Here is a 14,717-nt window from a genome sequence, read left to right as displayed (position 1 = left end):
ATGCACGTTGTCACCCAAGAGCTCTGTAGAGAGGTACAGAATTAATGATTCCATGGTTGCTAACGTAACATCCATTCTGTAGCCCATGGATCAAGGAATAATTTCAACTCTCAGGTCTTATCGTTTAAGAAATACATTTTGTAAGTTTATAGCTGCCATAGATAGTTATTCTTCTGAAGGTCTGGGCAAGGTAAATTGAAAACATTCTGGAAAGGATTCGCCATTCCAGATGCCATAAATAGCATTTGTGATACATGAGAAGTCAAAATATCAACATCGAGAGGAGTTTGGAAGAAGTTGATTCCAGCTGTCATGGATGACTTTGAGGGTTCAAGACCTTGGTGGAGGAAGTCACTGCAGGTGTGGTGGAAACGAGAGAACTAGACTTAGAAGTGGAGCCTGAAGATGGGATTGCATTGCTGCATCTCATGCTCAAACTTGAAAGGATGATGAGCTGCTTCTGATGGATGAGCCAAGAAAGTGGTTTCTTGAGATGGAACCTACTCCTGGTAGAGATGCCATGAAAACTGTTGAAATGACAACAAAGGATTTAGGATAGTGCACCAACTTAGTTGACAAAGAGGCAGCAGGTTTTGAGAAGACCGACTTCGATTTTGAAAGAAGTCCTACTGTAGGTGAAATGCTATCAAACGGCATCACATGCTACAGAGAAATTGTTCATGAAAGGAAGAGTCAATAAATGCAGCAAACTGTATTTATTTTAAGAAATTGCCACAGCCACCCCAACCTACAGCAGCCACCATGTCAATCCGTCCGCAGCCATCAACATGGAGGCAAGACCCTCCACCAGCAACAAGATTACGACTCACTGAGAGCTCAGATGATGGTTTGCATTTTTTAGCAATAAAATAGTGTTGGTTCATAATCCCCTCAGGAGTTTCCTGGGTGAAATCTGAAACTGGCTCCTGACAGAGAGCAGGGAGAGACCAAAGAAAGAAATAGGCCCCTCCAGGTTGGCAGGAAGCAGTTTTAATAAGGAAAGGGAACTTATGTAGGAGCTGTCTTGCGCAGCAGCAAGATGAGTGGATCCCCACACCTGTCCGCCAAACCTTAATAGTTTTGATAGATAGATAGATAGATAGATAGATAGATAGATAGATAGATAGAGGCCTTAACTGGGTTTATTCAAATACACTATGCAACTGTTCTCAACACCACATCATTATGTCAAGGCTGTGTTCTTGGAGCAGCCTCTGGGAACAGGAGACACAAGTGAACCCACATTCCAAAGACTTAGGAGGGGACAAGGAGCCTCTGAGGGCCCAGGCCCAGCTTGTGGGTCATTGGGTGGTCACCTCTTCTTGAGGACCTCCCCCAGCAAGTACTTTTTAATTCAGGGATGTACATTTTTTAGACATAATGCTATTGCACCTTTAATAGACTAGACGGACCACTGTAAACATAAGTTTTATATGCACTGGGAAACCAAAATCTTTGTTTGACCCACTTTATTTCGATATTCTCTTTATTGAGGCGGTCTGAACCAAACCTGCAGTATCTCTGAGATACGCTTGTATCAGCAGTTGTTCCTTTGGATTGTCTCAGTCACTTTTGATCTACCTCTGCTTATTATGGTTCTCACATCAGAGTTTAATTTCATACCTCTTGTACAACTCAGTATTTCTTCCTGCATTCCTCAACCTCCCACCTCCTAGTCTCCTGACTTCCTGGCTACTCCCCTGTCTCTCTCCTCCCCTCCACAGCTGAACTTTTTAAAGATTATCTATGCTCCCTCCCTCCTTCTCTTTCCTCACCTCCCACACCCTCGCTCCGTGGCAATCTGGCCTCCACTCCCACCTCTCTAAGTCAAACGGCTCTTGCCAAGAACACCTCCTTGTTGATAAATCCCATGAGCACTTCTCAGTCTTTATCAAATTGGGCTTCTCAACAGGATTTCATAGTGATGACCATCTTCTTAAAACATTCTGTTTTCTTTGTTTTAGTAGCACTGAACTCTTCTCAGATCGTCCTTGATTCCCTGGCTTGTCCTCTAGCTCACAAGAGAGGTCCTCTCCCTTTGCCCATATCTTAAGTGGTGGTGGTGCCCAGGGGAGATCCCATGCCTTTCCTCTTAGTGGTAGAATCTCTCTGAGTGTGTCCCCCATGTTGTATTATCATGGTGGATGTCTGGAACTCTGTTCTCAGTCTTTTACAAGAGCTTCAGACCAACCGCTGCACCCCTTTTGGATGTCCTGAGAGACCTCAGACTACATATGCCCAAAACTCATTCTCCCCACCCTACGCCAAATGAGATTCTTTTCCTCATCACCACCATCAACCCATGCATGGAAGCTACAGAATTCAGGGTTGTCCTCGGCTCATTCCTCTCCCTCGTCTTTGCTGTGTAATTGATTTCTGAGTTCTGTTGTTTCTGCATTGTAAATATCTCTGGAAATATGTCATTCCAATAGCATCTACCTCACCCAGAACACCACCTTCTCTTGTCTGGTTTATTACAATCACCACTTATTTCCGATTTTACTTGGAATCTCCACATAGCAACTAACGCTATTGGCCAAACCACAAATATGTTCATATCATTCCCCTGTCCAAAACATTTCAATGGCTGCCTTATAGCCAAGTTCAAACTCTGTAACATGCCACAGAAAATCTGTCGTGATCTGAGTCCCATTTCATTCATTCATTCATCCTTTCATTCACCACATCATTATGGAGCACCCCTTGTGTGGTAGGCACTGTGTCGGTTACTTGGGAACAGTGAGCAAACAGATGGACATCTCCAATCTCATGGAGACTGTGTGGGACAAAATAAATGAATTACATGGTATGTTGAAAGATGAGAAGTGAGATGGAAAAAGGAAGAGCTAGAAAAGTTAAGGGGCTGGTAGGGCTGGGGTAATGTGAAGCTTGTGACTTTAAATAAGGGAATCAGGCTTGCTGTCATTGAGAAAGTGACTTTTGAGCAAAGCTTTGAAAGAACTCAGGACGTTAGCCGTGAGGATATTTGGGGCAGGACTATCCAGGCAGAGGGCGCAGCCAGTGTGAAGACCCTAAGGCAGGGAGAGTGCCTGGTGTGTTTAAGGAAGAGCAAGGAGGTCAGGGTGGCGGGGCAGAGTCAGCCAGCAGGAAAGCCATGCTAGACTCAAGAGGAAATGCCACGAAGGGAAGCAGATGAGACAGGATCATTTGAAGTCATTGTGAGGACGTTGGCTTTACTTTGAAGGAAGTGAGCCACTGAGATATTTTAGCAGAAGAATAGCTGTGGCTTAGATTTAAGAAGATCGTTCTGGATTCTGGCTGCCAGGTTGATAGACTGCATGGGTCAAGGGTAAGAGTATAAGCAGAGAGACTAGTGAGGAAGCTATTTTGGCATTCCAGCTTCCCTACAACCCCTCCTTCCTCCAGCCCCATGTTCTAGCCACATCATACTAACTCCATTCTTTAGACGTGCCCTTGTATTTCATCCTTTACAACCTCTGCTCCTTCCCCCTAGAGTGCCCTTTTGCCTTCCCCCACCCCCTAATCTTTCCTTGGTTAGAAATCAGTTCCTCCAGGAAATCTTTGACCTTCCAAATGGAAGATGGGGCCGTTCCAATGACACCCGGGTCACCATCCCAGCTTTTTCACCCTTGACTAGGGCTGTACATTGAAGTCTCAGGCTGTCTCTCACTTGTCTGGAAGCTTCTTGAGGGTAGGGCTCATGATGCTAACATCCTCTCAAAACCTGGCTCCAGTGGGAGCTCAATTAACTGCCATTGCTGACTGTCCAGGTTTGTGAGTGGCGGCCCCCTGAACAACTGAAACAACTTCTTGATTTGGAGTTGAGGGACACGGGAGAGCCACACCACAGGCTGCTGGAGCTCTGCCAGGATGTCATACGCTACAGCGTCAAAACTAGTAAGACCTTTCATTTGTCCCCTTGATCTGTATCCCTAACAAGTTCTTGTATTTTCTTAAGCATGTATTTACCTCATAGTAGAGCTGAGTATGACAATGTTTATGGGATAAGAAAGCTGGATCAGAAAATAGTGGTTCTGTTATTTTTACAACAGGTCACTTAATCCATAATGCAGATATTTTGTCAAGGCCAAAGGTTAATGGATAGGAAAACTGTTGCTGTTAGTGGTCATACAAAAATATCATCTCCTCCTTGGCAATCCCCATCCTCCATTTATAATCAAGACTATATATGACGACTGCTACTTATCATTTCTTACGTTGGTTCAAACTGGCAAAGCACAGTTTGATTATAAAATTTGTAAAGGGATTTTTAATCTTGATGGACCAGAATAGGCAAAAAAAAAAAAAAAAAAAAAAAGGTCAGGAGGGTGTCTTTACTATAAACAGGAATAGATTGGGAAGATACTGATGAAGTCTTGGCAGTTGGTAATTGCCAAATTATTTGATCAAATCTAGCAGGATCAAAAATAACCTTTAGGAAAGTGTAAAAAAAAAAATGAATATATGGTAAGTTTCTGCTGTGATAGCTGTGCCCTAATGCTTAACCACTATGATCTTTTGTCAGTGCAGTAGCATGGTATCGGTCTTAAGCTGACGTACTAGTCCAACTGTTAATATCCCATACGCCCAGTGAACAAGTTCCAGAAGTAAGGAAGTAGCTTTCCAAAATATGCATTTGGCAGTGTGCTGTCAAGGTAATCTAGTGCTTAAGACCATACAGGCATTATGCTTTGTGAATTCTGACACTGAACTAAATTTAGTGGAAAGAACATAATAAAATCCTGGCTAAAAATAATTGGTTTACATTCCCTTGGGAAAGTCTGGTGTATGTATCAAAAACCCAGTTAGCATTTCAAAAGCAGAGATACATATCTTATTATTATAGTGCATGTCAGAAGTGTAGAATGACATTTAATGCAGTAGATTTTTCAGTTTACTGGATATTTTCCATAATGTTACCATGGAAATCAATCATAAATTAACACGGAACTAAAAAAAAAAATCTTATTAAAATTACTTGCAGCAATGTCTGGTTTCCTTTGCCAGATTAGAGGAAGTTTTCCATATTTTATTTAAAAAACATTTTCTTGGGCTTTTTTTTAATTGAACCCTTAGTTTAAAGAGAAAAAGCCCTAAAACCAAATGCTGTGCATTGTGATGAGAAGTCACTAACTAAAAAGGTTCCCAAATACTCAAATTTAGAAACAGACCTCCTGCCTCCTTGTTCTTTGTCATGCTGGGCTTCCTATGATTGAGAATGTCAAGTCAGTTAGCCTGGTGTTTGGTGTGAATATTCACACTGTGGAAAGCCAAGAACCTTTATGAGACCTTTTATAGGAGGCGGAAAAAAAATAGAAAGTTGGAACTGAAGTTGAGTCTTAAAGGCTACTGCCTTTGAAGTAAGTTGAATTAGAAAGTTTATGTAAGCCCCATGATGAGTCACATCTTACTCCCATCTACATAATGTCAGTTGCACTATGAAAAATGGCCCAATCTGAAAAATGAAAAGGCCACTCACTGCCAGTAGCCCGAAGTGAACCCTGTTGGTGAGTGAAATGCATTTAAAGATAGGGAAGTTAAGATCAATATCTTCTGAAGATAAAGGTAGCAGACTTTGATGCCTGGACAAATAGTTCCAGTAATCCAGTTCTCAAGGGTTCTGGTTTGGATCTGGGTTGTAGAAAAAAGGGAGCAGATAAACCAGAGTTCCTAAGAGACTGCCCAAGTGTTGCTTGGAAACATATTATTGTTGAATTAGAGAGGGTTAGGAGGTGGCTCTTCAACATTTGTTCCCATTGCACATGATTAGATTTTGAATTCTTTTTAAAACTGAGATGTAATTTGCAGCCAGTAGAGTGGATGGATCTCAAGTGCTCAATGAATTTGCACAGAGCTGTGCGTGAGTAACCATCACCCAGATCAAGATGTTGACCTTTCCCACCACACCAGAGCCTTCCTTGAGCCCCTTCCTAGTCAATATCGCCCTCCCAAAGGTACCCAGAATTCTAACCTTGGTCTCCATTGATCAGCTTTGCCTCATATTGAATGCCATATAAGTGGATTCATTCAATATATACTCTTTTGTATCTGGCTGCATTCACTGTCTGAAAGATTGATTTATGTTACTGCTTTATGGAGAGTCTTTTTTGTTTTTATTGCCGTGTAGATGAATGCTCTGCTTAAATTTACAGACCATCCACGATTTTTCAACCAGTTGTATGCTGGACTTGATTATTACTCCTTGGTGGCCCGATTTATGACAGAAGCATTAAACCCAAGTGTGTAAGTACCATTTTACTGGACTCTTACATGGAGCATGCATTAGAGATGTTTTTTAAGTAGACAAAGTTTTATTTCATGAATTTCTATTTCATGGTTTCATTTGTACAGTGTCATCATAAATAGTGGAATGACACTTAGTATTTTAAAGAGTTATTTGATTTGATAGTGGTACTGTGAGATGGTTAATGCAGGCATGGTTATCTCCACTTAACAGATGAGAAAATTGATTAAACAACTTGTCATTCATTTCTGCATGAAAAGTCATGTCTCTGCTAAGTGCCAGAGAGATACTTTGAATAGAAGCAAACCTTAATATGGCCTTCATGAAACAAAAAGTCTAGAGAGATAGAGATGCTCCATGAAAATTCATCAAAATTATCCAAACATATTAATGTAAAATTTTAATTTGCATATGAAGAAGTACATGATAATATAAATATAAATGGGACAATTTTTCCTAGTTGGGAGCTCAGGAAAGTCTTCTCTGAGGAAGTGACAACTAAGAGCTGAAGGATGAGTAAGAGTTAACTAGGTGAAAAGAGGAGAGATGAGTTTCAAACTGAGAGAACAGCATGCACAAAGGCCCTGTGGCAGGAGGCAGAATGGTGTACCTTGTGAACTGAAAGGTCAGTGAGGGTATAGCTCAGAAAGCTATGGGGAGTATAATGGAGGATATGACTGGAGAAATGGATAGGAACCAGATATGCAAGACTCAGCGGGCCATGTTTATGACTTATTCTAAGTACAAAGGAAACTTTCATAGGTTTCTAAATCATTAGATGTCATTTGGTTATTAAAAACATCACTGGAAATATGGAGAGTGGATTGGAGGGGACTGATCAGGAGGGCATTATCTTAGGTGAGAGATGGCAGTAGCTTGAACTTAGACAGAAATGGTAGGAAGAGAGAGAGAAAACATGTGTTTAGAGGCTAAAACAGAAAGGTGTGGATAATATATTGGACCTTGGGAACGAGGACAAGAAGGAAATTTATACAACGATGCTTGGGTTTCTGGTTTTTGTAGCTGGGTTGATGGTCATGTCATTCACTGATACAAGAAGCATCAGAAGAGGGGACCAGTTTTCAGGGATATGATGAAAAAGGCAAGAGCAAGAATTTAATTATCAATTGCGAGTATTTGAGTTTGCAGTGACTCTGAGCTATTCAAGAGTACATATCAGCCAAGCCAAGAGATATAAGGGCCTGGAATCCAATATCTCTATGAAAGATATCAATTTAGGAGTTACTGGGGAATGATGGTAATTAAAAAGGTGGGCATAGAGGAGATTCCTTAAGTCAGTGAAGCTCAACTCTTCCTCTTCATCAGAATCAACCTGGGACATTTCCAAAAAATATATTGAGGCCTAGGTTCTAACCCAGACCAATTAAATATGAATTTCTGTGGCTATGTCCCAAGCACTGATATATTTTCAAAGCCAGACAAATGATTTTGATGAGCAGGATGAAGACACTTTGAACAAAAACAAACCAGGAGATGGAAAAGCAGTGTCTACAAGACAGAATATAGTACAGAGTGAGGACAGAAGCATAGGACTGGGCCTTGAGGATTTCTAGTAATATCTCATGGTTAGGAGGAGGAAGACCAGCCTACAATGGAGAGACAGAGGAGAAGGAGAAAATCAAGCAGGAAAGCATGGAAACCATGGAGGAGGGTGTGTCTAGAATCGTACGCTGTTGAGTATTTAACTAAGACAGAGACTAAAAATTGTCCCTTGAATTGGCAACAAGGATGTCATTGGTGACTTCAGTTAGAGAAGTCTTGGTGGGGTGATGCGAGGCGATACCAGTTTACAGTGAGTAGAAGAGTGAAGTGGTAGGTGGGCCAGAAGAGACAGTAAAATTACCCAACTCTCTGACCTTTTTCTCCTATGTCCTGGGTTTTCTGATTTCTTGTCCTGGTTCTTTTAGCCAAAACATGGAGTGGTTGGCAAAGTATTAAATTGTTGCCAAGCCCAACAATCCACTCAAAATGTGAGCAAGCCACGAGAGCATTCTATACCGTCCTCTCCTTCACCTCCATGCCTGTCCCCAGGTTTACAGTTGAGCCAGCTTTCGAAGGCAGGCTTGATATTAATTTTTTTAAAGTGAACAATAATTTCACTTATATTTGCAGGTGCACATAAACACATAGACCTTTTCCCCACACTTTTGATAAGTGTACTCTGGTTTTCTAGCATGGTTGAAAGTAGAACCTCGATTGTTTGCAAAATGACATGATGTCTATAGAGCACTTGGCATGTAGGGAGGTAGGGAGGTGACACATAGTAGGTGTTCTGGTATTTTTGTTGTTGTTGTTTCATTTTGTGTTTTTGTTCTTGTTTTGCCTCCTTTCCAAACTTTTCCCTTCTGGGTGTTAAAATATTCACATTCAATTCTGTGACTGCAAAGCTAAGTGTGTCTGCCGGGCTTACATATTTGGAGTACCCATTAATTCAGATACACTTTAATGTAATGGCCTCATTGTTAGAGAAGGAGATTATAGATAATTTAGTCACCCTCCCTAAGTTATCTTGAGAAAGACGTGACTCAAATATTATGAAACAAGGCATGGTAACCCTCCCAGGTGGGGTTCCCTGGGAAGCTGCTCTAGATGGAGTTTAGTGAGCAGGGTGTTTATTAAGGAACGCCCTTGGGATCCACATGGGTGATGGGAGGGGAAGGCAGCAGGAGTGTGCAGAGCCAGAAGTCACGGGGTCACGCGGGCTCAATGGCAATCTCGGCTGACTCCATGGAGCTCTCTGGAGCTATCGCGGCCCTTCAGAGTGGTCTAGAGTTGGGCCCTTATGGCCAGGCCTTTATACCTGGTTGTGGCCTTGAGAAAGGTAGCTCCCTGCCACCAAGGCAATTCCCCAAGGGACTAAATTAGTGTTCTCCCACAGCAGCGGTCCAGACTGGAGAAACAAAACCTTCCATGACAGGGGATGTGGGCAGTGCTTTGCAATAAAATCATCACATAATAAGAGAGGCCCCACAGAGCACTTCCCATTTGTGCCAGCACAGGAATGTAGTGGAGAAAACCCTAGTTCAGGATGAGCAGTTTCCCCGTAGAATCGCTAAAGCTGACTGTTAGGGGTACTCATGATAGGAACCTAATAAAACCTGGTTACCATGATAATAGTTTTTCTTTTCTTTTCTTTTTTTTTTTCTTTTTAAGAATGTATTTATTTATTTGAGAGAGAGAAAGAGCAAGTACAAGCTGGGGGGAGGGGAAGAGGGAGAGGGAGCAGCAGATCTCCTGCTGAGCAGGGAGCCCGGTGGGGGGCTCGATCCCATGACTCCGAGGTCCTGACCCAAGCGGAAGGCAGACTCTTAACCAGCTGAGCCACCCAGGCACCTGACAATGGTTTTTCTCTAATCAGCATCCAAAGCAGCATCCAAAGAGTGAAATGGCCACAGCTCATGGCTAATGCAAAAATTCTAGATGCACTGCCTTTATCGCTCCCAGTGGACCTGAAGGGTTCCTGTAAATTACACTGAAGTAGCTTGCGTATCCCTAAGGCCCTCAGCTATTGGCATCTGTCACACCATGACTAGCACTATCCCCGACAGCACATTTCTCTACTTCCAATTGGATAAATTTCCAAAGACTCTACCTGCACTTCCATAGCCACTTGGTTGAATAGAACTCTATGTGCATTTTTCTTGGGACACCGAAGGGATGGTTTGACTCTAGTCATAGAAGTGAAGTGTTTTTTATATCTATCTAGTTATACGTATGAGGTGTCCCCAGTGTTTCTGTTAGTGGAAGAAGCGGTTCTGAAGAAAATGATTGAATTTATTGGCTGGAAAGAAGGGGATGGAATATTTAACCCAGGTAAGTACAGCTAGTTACTGCCATCTCCCACTGCAAACACCTAAACATGTATTCATGTGTTATCTGAGGAACAGCTCCTTGAAGATTTACACATTCCAAAACCTTGGGTAGGAGTGATGCTACTTGCTGAGAGTCTAGCTTGTTCTTTTCTCCGGAGTGGCAACATTTTGCATAAATGCTAAACAATTGGCATAAATGTTAAACCAAGGAGATGTCCACAATTTAGGATTTAGATCTTATAAATGAAATTATCTGTTGCTGGGAATTTGGAAGGGCTATAAGTTTTTCAATCAATTTTACTTGAGAAGGTTTCTGAATCGCAAGTTGTTCATCCTCCAGTCCTTTCTTGGGACCAACGAGGAGCACATATCATCATTTTATTGGCCAGGTGACAGACAGAATATCGTTAACTATGAAGACTTGGGTACTGGCCCTCGTCCGCAGATTGAAACTTTTAGTTTGGAAAAACTCTGGAATGAGAGAAGAGACCAAAAGTTCAGTCTTTGCTGAGATTGGAAATTGCTGTAATTGGGGGTTAGGAAGTGGGTAAGAGTCAGGGGCGGGGCATGGTGCTCAGATGACTCTTGCGGGGATCTGTCCTTAGACTAGAACAGCCATAGCCATTCATGTCTTCCCCTGTGGTCGGCTCTTAGGGAGCTATAATTTCATGCTATAAATATGCCATTTCAATGTCGTTTTTTGCAGGTGGTTCGGTGTCCAATATGTATGCAATGAATTTAGCTAGATACAAATATTGTCCTGATATTAAGGAAAAGGGGCTGTCTGGGTTGCCAAGATTAATCCTTTTCACATCTGCCGAGGTAAAAAATTATTTTTGATATCAGATACAGATTTTCTGAGAATGCATTACTTAAGGGGGTTTGTTTCTTTGGGGCTTCTGATACGCTTTTCTCCTACCCGTGTGTGACTAATATGAGTAAGTAGAACGTCATATTTCATTCCAAAGGAAATTCTGATGGGACTGATATTGTAACCCCTGGCCACTCAATTTTGTACATCACCTTTATTTAAAATTTAGAGTCTATCACATTTTTCTTTGAGAAAAGAGAACATTCAATTTGAAAGTGCTATCTCTTTCCGTGAATCTCTTCTTTGAGTGCCTTATTTATTAGAACTTAGATGATCGCTCAGCACTGTCAGAACACTCACATTTCCTTGTAAAAACGGATTGCTCTGAATGGCTAACGCAAAGGCTTTTCAAGAGGAAAGAGAGATATTCCGAAACAGTGAACGTCACACACCCACCCCCCACCCCCTCATTGCATGTTGCCACAATCCCCTATGTCCTTTTACTCCCCACCGAAGTAGGAGGTCTGATTATGGGTAAGTACATTGGCTTTGAGCTAGGCTGCCTGAATTCAATTCTTGTGTCCACTATTAACTATCTGGGTGACCTTGGGTAAGTTGGTTAACTCCTCTGTGCCTCACTTTCCTAATTTGTTAAAAGAAGTATCAGTTAGCTGTTGTCTCTAACAAATTACCCCAAAGCCCAGTTGTGTAGAACTAGAGCAAGATATCATGGCTTCTGAGTCTTGAGATAGCCAGGACTGTTCTGCAGCTTTTAGCGGGGCTCCCTTACGTATCTGGGGGTTGGCTACCCGATGGCTGAGTTCGGAGTGGGCCTTGCAGGGGTGACGCCAGTGAGCTGTCTCTGTTCCATGCGTCTCTCGTCCTGCAGCAAGCTAGTCTAGGTGTATAGTCATGGTGGCGGTTCAGGGGGAAAAACAGCATGGACACCCACCAGGCCTCTTGAGTCTAGCCCATTCTACCTCATGTTCTCGGTGAAGCAGGTGATGTCGACGAGCCCAGATCCAAGAGGTGGGAAAACAGACTCTATCTCATTGGTGGACTTTCTGCAAAGGCCCCTGGCAAAGGGCATGGGTACAGGGAGAAGGGAACCATTTGGGGCCATCCCAGCAGCCAGCAGCCAGCCACACAAGCTTAGTAGTCACGGCTAAGTGGGTTGTTGCAGAGACTGAATGAGCTAATGCATGGCAAGGAGCATCTGGCACATTATAGATACACAGAAATGTGAGCTAGTTTTCTGAGGAGGAGGAGAATTACCTAGCTGTCGTAATGTGGGTAGAATGGAGAGCACATTGAAGGGCAGTCTGATCTGAAAGAGATTCTTTTTCCCTTTTCCCTTCCTGTGCCATTCCAGTGGGTGCCTCTGTGCATCCCACTACTGCTTCCTCCCCGCCGTCCCTGGCAGGAAGAGTACAGCTTCTGTACCTTCCGTGATAATCCAAGGTCTCCCGTGAAACACACGAGGCGGGCAAATTCTAAAAGTTCTCTGTTATTTCCAGCTGGGCTTTCCTCTATCTGTCATTTTCTTTTAAGAGCACGATTTCTTTTATTATTGCCAAAGGGTAAATTGTGCGTGAAGAGAGGTGGGCAGTGGAAGAAACCTGGCCGTGCCGCATGTTTTCCACCTGCTCTGGTTGACTTTTGCTCTGGTTAGTTCAGTGCCAAGTGCAAAGTGGGCGCTGAGTGTGGGGAAGCTTCTGGAAGGAATCATCTAATCTGAGATTCTTAACTCAGCCAGCCACCCGAGGCCCTTTTTCGTGAAAGCTGCTTCTGGAGCAAGCAAAGAACTGTTTGGGAATGCAGACGTCTGGGGAAAACACTTGGTCCTTTGGGATTATTATGGTGTCGAGTTTCCCCTTCTGGGTTCCAAACTTGGGCTTTTCAGTTGGAGGAAGCCAGCATATCCGAAATGCAAAGTCCCTTCTTTTGTATCGTTGCTCCCGTGCCTGTGAAAGCTGATTCAATAGGGCTCCTGCTATCAGCTCAGTGCTTTTACTCTTGCCTTTTTCGTTCATTGGTTTAAAACTTACTAAAGGTCTTTTCTGGAATAATTGCTCTGGAAGAGGGGAAGGAATTCTATGGAAGCCTAGCATAAAGATTATGCCTGGAAGAGATCAGGGACACTGGTGTAGCTGGCAGATTGGGAGTGCAAAGAAATAGAAACCTCATGCAGTTGGGAAAGCAGAAATAGTATTATTTTTTTACTCTCCAGTGGAGATAGATATGCAAAAAGAGGGAAACGATCTGCCCTGGCTAACATGGCAGCAGAAGATGGAACCAGAAAACCAAGAACTACATGCACATCTTAGTTTACCTGGGCTGCTATGACAAAATATCATGGAGCAGCTGGCTTGAACAACTGACCTTTATTTCTCACCGTTCTGGAGGCTGGGAAGTCCAAGTTCAAAGTGGTGGTAGAGTTGGTAGCTGGTGAGAGCCTGCTTCCTGGTTTGGGGACCACCGTGTGCTCACGTGGCCTTTCCTCAGCTCGTGCTAAGACACAGAGGGAGAGGTCCCTGTCTTCTCTCCCTATAGCAGTTATCCCTTATGAGAGCCTCACGCTCATAACCTCTTCCCAACCTAATCCCACCACATTGGGCGTTAGGGATTAAACGCATGAATTTTGAGGGGACACAAGCGTTCAGCTCGTAGCAATGAGAATTCCACAGAAAAACTCCATAGCTTCGAACACACTATTGCTCCAAATACAGATTTTTACCCCATTCATCCAGACCCTACCTTGTTGCTCATTCCCCTCCCTGCTCTGCCGAAGAGACTGAGGTCATAATATTTGCATGATTTTAATTCATACATTGGCCATCAACTTCATCACTTATTACAACAAATCAATTCATCGTTTAAAAAAAAAAAAGAATTAAAGAAGGTTGTGTTTTCGCAATGGTCTTAAAACCTATGTTAGGTTTTATGCTATACCTCCCTTGTTTGCTTTTAGGTGTTGGCCATGGCCCTGTGGTTATTTTCCAGTACTGTTTATTGGGTTGCCTTCTTTTTCCTGTTTTTCTGTGGCCTCCGGGGTAACTACTCCATCCCTGTCTTGCACCATCAAATGCAGAATATATGAACTCACCACTGAAGGTGTATTTGCCTACTTGAAGTCTTCATTGTAATTTCACTGTTGACCAAGACCTGGAACATCATGGCAGAGCCCCCTGCACTGTCGATGTATCCACAGTAGCCTCCCCAGGCTGAATAGGAACCAAAGAGAAGAGACTTTTGGAGAAAAATAATAAAAGGAATAAATCTCTGACTCAATTAGCAGTTAGATATGAATTCCTTGAATTTAAAGAAATTGTAGGTTTATAATTCAAGTCCTTTTGGGAATCAGCATAAGTAATGATCATTGTCCGCTACTAAAAATCAAGGGGAGAAGAGAAACCCTTACCTCCCAGGCCAGCCAGCAAACGGCCTAGTTCCTCTCTAGCGGGACGGAGGCTGGGATGGGGCGAGAGAGACCAGGGTGCACTTCTCAAGGTCATGCCTCCTCACATACCTCATTCACTCACCCTATTCGTGGCCCTTCTGTCTAGGCCAGTCTGAGTGGAGTTTGGATGCTAGTGCTGGCATTCTCCACCCGCGAGCAGGTGTTTCTTAGGACGTCAGGCCAAGCACAGAGTAGCCCGTCTGAATTCTGACTCTGCTTTAGGAACTGAACGAGTGTGCTCTTGGAGAGGTCCCTATCCTACATTTCTTCGTTCCTTTTCTTTATTCCCCAACCTAGGACATTCACAGATCCCGGTTTTCGCACCACCTGGAGCTCATTTGAGCATCAGACTAGTCAGCACTAGAAGGAGTCCAAGTGCCCAGCTCA

The 14,717-nt window shown here is 43.1% G+C and overlaps 1 protein-coding gene across 3 annotated transcripts in view; it reads left to right on the top strand.

Annotated features, from left to right (window-relative positions):
* GADL1 (glutamate decarboxylase like 1) overlaps positions 1–14,717 on the top strand; it is a 160,175-nt gene that overhangs the window by 31,147 nt on the left and 114,311 nt on the right. For all 3 annotated transcript variants that reach the window (XM_044383332.2, XM_026496854.4, XM_044383334.3), the window contains 4 exons: positions 3,753–3,879; positions 6,135–6,225; positions 9,954–10,060; positions 10,766–10,881. In XM_044383332.2, the coding sequence (XP_044239267.1) occupies positions 3,753–3,879; positions 6,135–6,225; positions 9,954–10,060; positions 10,766–10,881 (441 nt within the window). The remainder of the gene's footprint in view (positions 1–3,752; positions 3,880–6,134; positions 6,226–9,953; positions 10,061–10,765; positions 10,882–14,717) is intronic.

The sequence above is a fragment of the Ursus arctos genome, unplaced genomic scaffold, assembly GCF_023065955.2.
Source record: "Ursus arctos isolate Adak ecotype North America unplaced genomic scaffold, UrsArc2.0 scaffold_20, whole genome shotgun sequence".
Lineage (NCBI taxonomy): Eukaryota > Metazoa > Chordata > Mammalia > Carnivora > Ursidae > Ursus > Ursus arctos.
The sequence above is the reverse complement of the archived record's forward strand: the minus strand, read 5'-3'. Positions and strand labels throughout refer to the sequence as shown.